We start from the raw sequence: 11,733 nt of genomic DNA on the forward strand, positions 1-11,733 counted from the left end.
GATTTATTTAAACACGCTGGTTAACTCCATGTCCAGGGCTGCATCACAAAATCAAATATACAGAATAGCCACCTCGTTAAACCCTTCATCGCCAGAACTCTGCCTGATATCAATGTGTAGGGGCAATGGGAGGAGTTATAGGGAGCGTTATATAGGGTTATAGGAGGAGTTATAGAGAGCGGTTATATAGGGTAATAGGAGGAGTTATAGAGAGCGGTGATATGGGGCAATAGGAGGAGTTATAGGGAGCGGTTATATGGGGTAACAGGAGGAGTTATAGGGAGCGGTTATATGGGGCAATAGGAGGGATTATAGGGAGAGGTTATATGGGGTAATAGAAGGAGATATAGGGAGCGGTTATATGGGGTAATAGGAGGAGTTATAGGGAGCGGTTATATGGGGCAATAGGAGGAGTAATAGGGAGAGGTTATATGGGGTAATAGGAGGAGTTATAGAGAGCAGTTATATGGGGTAATAGGAGGGATTATAGGGAGAGGTTATATGGGGTAATAGGAGGAGATATAGGAAGCGGTTATATGGGGTAATAGGAGGAGTTATAGGGAGCGTTTATATGGGGCAATAGGAGGAGTTATAGGGAGTAGTTATATGGGGTAATAGGAGGAGTTATAGAGAGCAATTATATGGGGTAATAGGAGGGATTATAGGGAGCGGTTATATGGGGTAATAGGAGGAGATATAGGGAGCGGTTATATGGGGCAATAGGAGGAGTTATAGGGAGCGGTTATATGGGGCAATAGGAGGAGTTATAGAGAGCAGTTATATGGGGTAATAGGAGGGATTATAGGGAGAGGTTATATGGGGTAATAGGAGGAGATATAGGGAGAGGTTATATGGGGTAATAGGAGTAGTTATAGGGAGGGGTTCTATGGGGCAATAGGAGTAGTTATAGGGAGGGGTTCTATGGGGCAATAGGGGGAGTTATAGGGAGGGGTAATAGGAGCAGTTAGGACGGAGTTAAGCTTTGCAACGCATTGCAATCCCCTTTGATGAAGGGTTTAATTCCCCTGTTGCAGCCACCTTCATGCATCAATATTAAACAGTAGCGAGTATACCTGCCCTCTTCCCAGTGCCATTGCTCAAAGTCCTCCCAATACCGGGACAACAAGGGGTGCAGCGGCCTCAAGCAGGGAAGGGGTTCATATGTTATCCCACCCCGGTAATCACGCCGTCCAGCTCCATATCCGTGCAATAATAGTCCTTGCACAAGAGCGTATCGTAGCGATACCTGGGTGTGAACATGAGGCGGGTTCATTCAGGCACCTGTCAGGTTGTGTTATTGTGTAACACCCCTGAGTGTATCATTGTGCAGCAGGACATCATATTGTGTTGTATTGTGAAGACGCTCTGTCCCGGAGTCATTCTCCTCCATTGCAAAGAGGTGTCACCCCTCTCCCCCTCTGTGTCTCTCGATCAGCGATTGTTGCCCTTTAAACATTGAACATCTTTGTGTCCTGCTCATCCTCTAGCAATGGGAGGAGGCTGGGTCGCAGAATATATCTGCCAAGAGGGTCAAAAAACCTCACTGGTTGTTATACTGGAAGCCTCACAAGATCTGCTGGATCTGCATGGATCACAGGTGTCACCCGATCACAGCACGCAGTGATGAGTACATTGGCTGGATTATGTCCTCTATACCATGCCGCAAGGATCTGTAAAAGTGATAGATCCCAGTCCGAAGGGTCAGTGAACTGACTGGATCACGTCCTGCAGGGATCAGCACCATGCCTAGCTCCAATCCTGCAGAGCTCTGCAAAGTTTACTGGATCCCACCCTGCAGAGAAGTCCCACACAACTGTTCCTCTGATGTCAGGACCTTGGGTCAAGCTGTTTCTGGATGGAAGATCTCCTTGATCACAGCCACACAGTGAGAGGAGGAGCTGTCCTCCTTAGCAGGACACGGAGGTCTCTGCTGCTGAATCGGTGACTTCAGCACCCGTCTGCTGAACAGCTCCCGGACTCCTTGCCTGAACCGCAGGTCCCTGGCACTGTAGATGACCACATTCCAGCAGCTGTTGGAGGTGAGGATCCAGAAGGCATAGAAGGAGAACTCACACCAGCGGTAGCCCAGGACATTACCCACCACAAACACCGCGACAGGGCCAAAGGAGGCGGAGAAGGCGAAGGTGAGGATGCCAATGGTCTTGGCCGCCGTGATTTCTGAGAAGGACACCTTGACGCAGGTGCTCTGGACATCCACTTCCATCTTCTTCCTCGCCTTGCAGTACTGCCTAATGGCTACAAAGGTGATGAAGTTGATGGCAAAAGTGCCACCCAAGAGAGAGAAGTCAAAGGCTGGGAAGATGAGCATGATGTTCCAGCTGGGGTCCTGCGGCTGGTCAGTGGTGAAGACATAGTTACACATCTTGCTGCAGGAGCTGTACTCCAGAGTTATCCCCCGGCTGGAGAGCATGGGTACCATGGCCAACAGGAAGCTGAAGACCCAGGAGAAGACAATGAGGCACCCAGTCCTCCTCCTGGTGATCACAATCCTCTTGTGAAGAGGTCTCAGCACGGCAATGCTTCTCTCTACCGACAGCAGAAAGATGGTGGAAATGGAGACAAAAGTGCAGCCGGCAAAGAGTGGTCCCATGATAAAACAGGGGAGCACGGAGCTGACACTGGGGGGATCACCCTCACCGGCTTTCTCCAACCCATATGCAATGAGGTTCACCTCTCTGTACACAGAATAAGGTACCACCAGAAGTCCAACAGCCAAGTCAGCCAGGGCTAAAGAAGTCTTCAGGAAGCCCTGAGAGGTTCTAAGCTGCCTGGTCCTCAGAAATACAAGGAGACTGACCACATTGCCCAGGGTGATGGTCACAACGAGCAAAACCATGAGGGAGATCTTCAAGGTGACTCCAAGCAGACCAGGGCTGCAGAAACGGCCATTCAAGGTGGACGAAGTGTTTGCAAGCATTGGAGGAGCAGAGGAAGAGGAGCTCAAGACGCAGAATCCATCATACAGCTCGTACTCTTCCAAAGCCCCTGGAGGTGTTGAGAGACAAAAAGCAAGTCAATATCCGAACCCCAGGACACAGGAACATCTCTGCCTCTACGCACGAGGTGGAACCTCAGCGAATCCAACTACAGGTAAATATTTTGAGCGCATGAGCAAACAAGGGCATTTCTGAGTCAAATTGAAAGCAATCTAAACACTACAGCCAGATAAGGGCTCTACCGAGACTGTTAGTGCAATCACCATTTCAAGAGCATTATTATTACGGCAGTTCCTTCCCATATAACTCAGGCACTGTGGAGTGTTTGCTTTGCATGGAGAATAAAGCCAAAGGATTGGGCTCAAATAAATGCAGTGTTACTTACCAGCTCCAGATGTGAGACGCGGGCAGGACACAGAGACTGAGAATTACAGCATCAACTGGAAGAGAGAGCACAGAATGGGGGGTTTGGTGTCTAAGTTGAGATGTAAGAAGATATTCTGATGTATCTTTCTTCTTTCTTTCTCTCTCCTTTCACTCTCCCTCTCCTTGTCTCTCTCTCTCCCTCTCCTGGTGTGTCTCTCCCTCTCCTGGTGTCTCTCTCCCTCTCCTTGTCTCTCTCCCTCTCCCGGTGTCTATCTCCCTCTCCTGGTGTCTCTATCTGTCCTTGTGTCTCTCTCTCTCCCCTTGTGTCTATCGCTCTCTCTCCTTGTGTCTCGTTCTCTCTCCTTGTGTCTCTCTCTCTTTTTGTGTGTGTGTGTCTCTCTCTCTATCCTTGTGTCTCTCTACCTCTCCTAGTGTGTCTCTCTCCCTCTCTTGGTGTCTCTCTCCCTCTCTTGGTGTCTCTCTCCCTCTCTTGGTGTCTCTCTCCTTCTCTTGGTGTCTCTCTCTTCCCTGGGTCTCTCCCTCTCCTGGTGTCTCTCTCCCTCTCCTGGTGTCTCTCTCCTGGTCTACCTCTCCTTGTGTCTCTCCCTCTCCTGGTGTCTCTCTCCCTCTCTCCTCCTTTCACTATCTCTATGCCTCTCTCTCTCCCGCAGTCTTCTCTCTGGATGCAAATACTGTCTGTTTCACATATTTAAAGTCCCATGGTTTGTATGTGGAGAGTGGGAAAGTCCCACGTGGGAAGGTACCACATAGCCCCCTGCCCTTGTTTTACAGAGTAAACCACAATTGCCTATATTTTTAACCCCTTCACTGCTGCAGCGCATAATCAGCCAAGCTATTTTATTTTTGCATTGCTGGTATAGGAGTCAAATTGATGCCCTTTTAGGATTCAGTGGTCAATTTGTTATCTCAAGTAATTGAAATTTACGGGTCAGTCCCACGTAGGAGCAAAGTGACCTAATGACAAGCATGTGTTTAATGGGTTAAAGGGTCAGTCCCACGTAGGAACAAAGTGACCTAATCACAGTGACGTGTTTAATGGGTTAAAGGGTCAGTCCCATGTAGGAGCACAGTGACCTAATGACAAGGATGTGTTTAATGGGTTAAAGGGTCAGTCCCACGTAGGAACAAAGTGACCTAATGACAGTGACGTGTTTAATGGGTTAAAGGGTCAGTCCCACGTAGGAGCAAAGTGATCTATAGAGGCCAATAAAGGCGACGGACAAAACATTGAAATCCCCCCGGGTAATGGCGTGAGCATGTGTATTAAATATGATCATATTAAACAAACAGATTGACACAAAGGCTGCCGAGATAAGGTTTTTTACCAACTTCCGTCAATATATTCATTCATCGGGACTAACCTTTGTACCGACACAAACCTGTTTTCCTCTATTTTGCATCATTTCGTTGTGTCGCACCAGGAAAAGCAGGAAGGGGTCTTTTTCTACTTAACCCCTGCCTGCCGAACCTCTTAGCTCTCTTGCTAAAAAAAACGCTCAATATCAATATAACTCGTTTGCCCTGATAGTTTCACATCAATGAGAAATATTGGATGATGTTCGATTTGTATGAAGAATTTGATTTATAGGATGTCGGCAATATAGAAGTATATGAATAAACACATCGCTGTATCAATGTCATTAGCTAATAGACAGTCAAAGTGGCATTATTGGTAATATTCATGAACACCTCATTTATCTACCATTCTGTCTTTCTATCTGTATACACACACACACACACACACACACACACACACACACACACACACACACACACACACACACACACACACACACACACACACACACACACACATATATAATAAAAACAATTATATATATTGTTACGCAAGGCACACCTGTGAGCATGTGACCTGCATACAGGACATGGGTTAGTACACAGCTCTCTAGCTGGCCCATTTTTGATCCCACCGCTGCCACCATTTGTCACGCATGGCACACCTGTGAGCACGTGACTTGCATACGGGACAAGGGTTAATACACAGCTCTCCAGCTGACCCAGTTTGCACCTTCCGCAAAGGTCCCATAAATTAACAATATCGCCCCTCTCTCCGTCCCAATATACCACCTGTAACGGACAGCACACTTGTGAGCACGTGACTTAGATATGCAACTAGGGTTATTATACACGGCTACTCTAGTCAACTCACCTTTCTCCTCCGCAAGGTACTTTCAGTTAGTTAATATTTACCTGTTACTTGATTGCAATCATATCTGTATACTGCCACCACCCAAGAAATATAAAATATGAAATTTGCAGGGTCTCAGATCGCTGTTTATTAAAGAAAAAACGATGCACTTAACACACAAAAATCTGTTGCAGCAAAATGTGTCCGAAAATGTACTATACTCTCTACAAAGCGTGCAACCAGTTCAATCAGAGCCCAAAGCATCACTTATTATTAAAGTTTGGCTTTAATATACAAAAATACAGTGCTTTCGATGACAGAAAAAGATTATTACAAGAGCATACAGTTATAATAAATGCAGAACAGTTTCTTAAAATAAAAGGATAAAACAAACAGAAATCCCTATACATACGTTACCATACAGTATGTCATGGGTCCTGTCCCAGAGAGGTCACTGGAGTAGAAGAGAATTCACGTGTCTGATCCCAAACACACCTCGGTTGAATTCCGATTTTCTATTCAAACACGCCAACATTTATGCCCAGACCTTCTTGCATGGAAACGCACATAAACCCACCCTGTCGTAAATCAGCTACTGGGTTTGAAGACCTAGAAGATATATGAAAGACCTCATATCTTAATTTCTCTAATACTAGACAGACGCCATCTTCCCCGTTATGTCAGTGTACTTCCCCTACACGCCGACATATACAATGTGGCAGCCTCACGTCTATGTCCGCCGGAGAAACAGTTATCTGTCTTTGGCACCCCTTAATAATGAAGAGTGGGGTATGATTTGATTCGTCTTATTGCAACGATGCCAAATATGTACCTGTTAGTATTCAGAATAGATGTCATCACAAGATATCCTCATTTTTAATAAAATCCTCCAGCTAAGTACTCCCCTGTGTGTCACAGCTGGGATGCACAGGGGGCATCTCAGGGACCCGTGTATCACCTCTCTCTGGGATGCACAGGGAGTATCTCAGGGACCTGTGTGTCACCTCTGTGGGATGCACAGAGTGTATCTCAGGGACCCGTTTGTCACCTCTCTCAGGGACGCACAGGGTGTATCTCAGGGACCTGTGTGTCACCTCTCTCTGGGATGCACAGGGGGTATCTCAGGGACCCGTGTATCACCTCTCTCTGGGATGCACAGGAGTATCTCAGGGACCTGTGTGTCACCTCTGTGGGATGCACAGGGGCTATCTCAGGGACCTGTTTGCCACCTCTCTCCAGGATGCACAGGGTGTATCTCAGGGACCAATTTGTCACCTCTCTCAGGGATGCACAGGGTGTATCTCAGGGACCAGTTTGTCACCTCTCTCCAGGATGCACAGGGTGTATCTCAGGGACCAGTTTGTCACCTCTCTCCAGATGCACAGGGGGTATCTCAGGGACCTGTGTGTCACCTCTCTCAGGGATGCACAGGGTGTATCTCAGGGACCTGTGTGTCACCTCTCTCTGGGATGCACAGGGGGTATCACAGGGACCTGTGTGTCACCTCTCTCTGGGATGCACAGGGGGTATCTCAGGGACCCGTGTATCACCTCTCTCTGGGATGCACAGGGTGTATCTCAGGGACCTGTGTGTCACCTCTCTCTGGGATGCACAGGGGGTATCTCGGGGACCCATGTATCACCTCTCTCTGGGATGCACAGGGAGTATCTCAGGGACCCATGTATCACCTCTCTCTGGATGCACAGGGAGTATCATCTCAGGGACCCGTGTGTCACCTCTCTCTGGGATGCACAGGGGGTATCTCAGGGACCCGTGTGTCACCTCTCTCTGGGATGCACAGGGGGTATCTCAGGGACCCGTGTGTCACCTCTCTCTGGGATGCATAGGGAGTATTTCACGGACCCGTGTATCACCTCTCTCTGGGATGCACAGGGGGTATCTCACGGACCCGTGTGTCACCTCTCTCTGGGATGCACAGGGGGTATCTCAGGGACCCGTGTATCACCTCTCTCTGGGATGCACAGGGAGTATCTCAGGCACCCGTGTATCACCTCTCTCTGGGATGCACAGGGAGTATCTCAGGGACCAGTTTGTCACCTCTGTGGGATGCACAGGGGGTATCTCAGGGACCTGTTTGTCACCTCTCTCTGGGATGCACAGGGAGTATCTCAGGGACCTGTGTGTCACCTCTCTCTGGGATGCACAGGGGGTATCTCAGGGACCCGTGTATCACCTCTCTCTGGGATGCACAGGGAGTATCTCAGGGACCCGTGTATCACCTCTCTCTGGGATGCACAGGGAGTATCTCAGGGACCTGTGTGTCACCTCTCTCTGGGATGCACAGGGGGTATCTCAGGGACCCATGTATCACCTCTCTCTGGGATGCACAGGGAGTATCTCAGGGACCTGTGTGTCACCTCTGTGGGATGCACAGGGGGTATCTCAGGGACCTGTTTGTCACCTCTCTCTAGGATGCACGGGGGGTATCTCAGGGACCTGTTTGTCACCTCTCTCTGGGATGCACAGGGGGTATCTCACGGACCCGTGTGTCACCTCTCTCTGGGATGCACAGGGGGTATCTCAGGGACCCGTGTATCACCTCTCTCTGGGATGCACAGGGAGTATCTCAGGCACCCGTGTATCACCTCTCTCTGGGATGCACAGGGAGTATCTCAGGGACCAGTTTGTCACCTCTGTGGGATGCACAGGGGGTATCTCAGGGACCTGTTTGTCACCTCTCTCTGGGATGCACAGGGAGTATCTCAGGGACCTGTGTGTCACCTCTCTCTGGGATGCACAGGGGGTATCTCAGGGACCCGTGTATCACCTCTCTCTGGGATGCACAGGGAGTATCTCAGGGACCCGTGTATCACCTCTCTCTGGGATGCACAGGGAGTATCTCAGGGACCTGTGTGTCACCTCTCTCTGGGATGCACAGGGGGTATCTCAGGGACCCATGTATCACCTCTCTCTGGGATGCACAGGGAGTATCTCAGGGACCTGTGTGTCACCTCTGTGGGATGCACAGGGGTATCTCAGGGACCTGTTTGTCACCTCTCTCTGGGATGCACGGGGGGTATCTCAGGGACCTGTTTGTCACCTCTCTCTGGGATGCACAGGGGGTATCTCAGGGACCTGTTTGTCACCTCTCTCTGGGATGCACGGGGGGTATCTCAGGGACCTGTTTGTCACCTCTCTCTGGGATGCACGGGGTGCATCTCTAGAATGTGACAGTTTTCTTTGAGGCTGACAGCCCAGGATCTGGCTATCGTCCCCAGCCTTCTAAACTACACACGTCATTTTTAGTGGGGCCGTCTGTGATACTCTTTCCCCCCAATGAAGCCCTCTTCCTAGCTCAGCACAGACACAAGAAGGGTCTTGACCTGTCATAAACACAGTGTCTTGTATTTTGAAGACAAACTGTAACCACATTAACCCCGTGAAGCACCAGATTGATTAGGCTTCTCCACATGGGTTACCGTGACTCAGACGCGGGATTCAGGCGGTAAGGTTGTAGAATAATGGGCGCCAGGAACTTTTGTCATACAACAGTAATTTATTCGTGTCCCCAAGCCCATGGACCGCTCATACACATGTTGACAACGTTGTACTGTATTTTATAAACAGACATACATGAACACGGGTCTTCCATCTTCTTAACACCCAAATGAAGGTACTTCTCTGAGTAAATGTGGGACCGCACCCCCCCCCCCCCCCCTCTCCCCTTGTTGCCTCAGAACCATCATCGGTATCAATCCAATTACTCTGGGAGCCTAAGGGAATCCTGATGGGTCTTTCTTACGTGACCCAATACCTGTTGTCTGTTTTGGGAACTGCCACTTCCATACAGACTGATGAAGAATATTAGTGCAGATCCGCAGTTAGAGCCGGCACCCAGGAGCCATCTTTCCTGAGGTCTTCTGTGGCGTTCTGTATTCCTTTCCCTTAAATATCCAGGGCTCCAGTCCTTTTTTGGGATCCTAACTTAACGGGTACTGTCCCTATCTACAACATAATAAACAGGGGGAGCCTGGTCTGTGCTATTACTTTAAAAACATTACTAATCTACTCTCCACGAGGCTCCTCTCCTCCTGTCCTACTGGAACCTCCCCTTCTCGAATCTTCTCCCTCACTTAAATACTCTTCCATGATGTCAGCATCCCAATGGCAACACAGGGAGGGGGCTGGCATATATGCTAACCTGCTGGTAACCCTTTAGGATGGGGGTTAAAAATACATACACATACTGTACATACATACATACATACATACATACATTATATATATATATATATATATATATATATATATTAGTGTTCGACAATTAATTATAACTACACGCCCGTGGCGAGTGGATTTAGGCCGCGGGCGAGTAGTTCTGCGGCTCTAGGAATTCCCCATGCAATTTTCCCTGCTCGCACTATGTGAGCCCATTATTTGGCTCTTTCTGTACCTGCAATGGCCGCGCGGTGTCAGACGTCGTGTTGCCATGCCAACATGACGCTCGTGACGTCAAGGAGCTGAGGTGCACGAGCCGAGCCACCATTGGAGCCTGGCGCCAGCATGTACCATCTTCCGCCCCCGCGTGTCCCATCTCCCGCCCAGCTGGCCGCATTTTCCATCTCCCACCCGACTGGCCGCATCTCCCGCCCGCATCTCCCTCCCGGCCGGCCGCATCTCCCGCCCGACCTCCAGCACCGCCCGCATCTCCCGCCCGACCTCCCTCACCTCACACCCGGCCTCACGCACCTCCCGCCCGACCTACCACACCGGCTGCTTGACCAACAGCACCTCCCGCCTGGCTGGATGAACTGCTGCACAGGTGGGCCCCTCCTTTCAATGAATACCCTGTCTGTGAGTGTGTGTGTCTGTGTGTCTCTGTGATTGTGTGTCTCTGTGTGTGTGAGTGTGTCTCGGTGTGTGTGAGTGTGTCTCTGTGTGTGTCTGTGTGTGTCTCTGTGTGTGTGTGAGTGTGTCTCTGTGTGTGTGAGTGTGTCTGTGTGTGTGTCTGTGTGTGTGTGTGAGTGTGTCTCTGTGTGTGTGTGTCTGTGTATGTGTGAGTGTGTCTCTGTGTGTGTGTGAGTGTGTCTCTGTGTGTGTGTGTCTCTGTGTGTGTGTGAGTGTGTCTCTGTGTGTGTGTGTGTGTGTGTGTGTGTGTGTGTGTGTGTGTGTGTGTGTGTCTCTGTGTGTGTGTGTGTCTGTGTGTGTGTGTGTGAGAGTGTGTCTCTCTGTGTGTGTGAGAGTGTGTCTCTGTGTGTGTGAGTGTGTCTGTGTGTATGTGTCTCGGTGTGTGTGTTTGTGTGTGGGATACCAGAAGTGTCACCCAGTCACCCCACCCACCCTCTGTCTCTCACCCTCTCTCATCCTCACTCTGTCTCTCACCCTCTCTCTCTCTGCCTCTCACCCTCTCTCTCTCTGCCTCTCACCCTCTCTCTGCCCTCTCTTTCTGCCTCTCTGCCCTCTCTCTCCCTCTCTCTGTGTCTCTCACCCACACTTTGTCTGTCTCACACTGTCTGGATCTCTTATTTACCCTATATATCTTAACTGCCCTATACCTACACCGAAATAACCTATACTGCTTTCTTCCAGATCTGACTCAAGCTTCACACGGGAGACATCGGAACCCCCCCCCCCCAACCCAGAAGACAGGTAGGGAAAACCTCCCCTCCAATGTATAACATTGCGGGAATGAGGGTACCTGGACATTGAGGGACTGCGGATCAGGTAAGATCCCAGGCGGGATTGCTGCTTTAGATATTGTGAAGCGGGGACGTCCAGACACTGGTTAAGGGGTTCAGGAAACTAGTCATTGACATCAGGCTTTTATTTCTAGATCCGACATTTACACACACACACATGTAACAAGGACTAATTGTAGTATAATATAAAACAATAAATACATTTATGTCAAAAACGAATGTTGTTCTGACTAGGAATTTATTAAATGTATTTTATTTATATATTTTATTTTAAAGCGGGGTTGGGGGCGGGGACTAGGGTTGGGGGTGGGACTAGGGGAGGGGTTGTGGGCGTGACTAGGTGGCGAGTAGATTTTTTTGGTTGGGCGAGTAGATTTTTGGGCGATTTGTCGAACACTGTATATATATACACATATACAGTTAGGTCCGGAAATAATTGGACACTGATACAAGTTTTGTTATTTTGGCTGTGTACCAAAATAAATTCCAGTTACAGTTAAATAATGAATATGGGCTTAAAGTGCAGTCTATCAGCTTTAATTTGAGGGTATTCACATCCAAATTGGAGGAGGGTTACCGC

General features: G+C 49.2%; 1 protein-coding gene across 1 annotated transcript; it reads right to left on the reverse strand.

Moving 5' to 3' along the window:
* Window positions 1-575: 575 nt before the first annotated feature.
* On the reverse strand, window positions 576-3,998 carry LOC142466648 (adenosine receptor A2a-like). The gene is made up of 2 exons (XM_075571899.1): window positions 3,343-3,998; window positions 576-3,006 (listed from the first exon to the last, which is right to left on the reverse strand). The coding sequence occupies exon 2, from the start codon at window positions 2,936-2,938 to the stop codon at window positions 1,841-1,843; it is 1,098 nt and encodes a 365-aa protein (XP_075428014.1). The 5' UTR covers window positions 2,939-3,006; window positions 3,343-3,998; the 3' UTR covers window positions 576-1,840.
* Between the last annotated feature and the right edge of the window lie 7,735 nt (window positions 3,999-11,733).

The sequence above is a fragment of the Ascaphus truei genome, chromosome 15 (assembly GCF_040206685.1).
Source record: "Ascaphus truei isolate aAscTru1 chromosome 15, aAscTru1.hap1, whole genome shotgun sequence".
In the NCBI taxonomy this organism is placed as follows: Eukaryota; Metazoa; Chordata; class Amphibia; order Anura; family Ascaphidae; genus Ascaphus; species Ascaphus truei.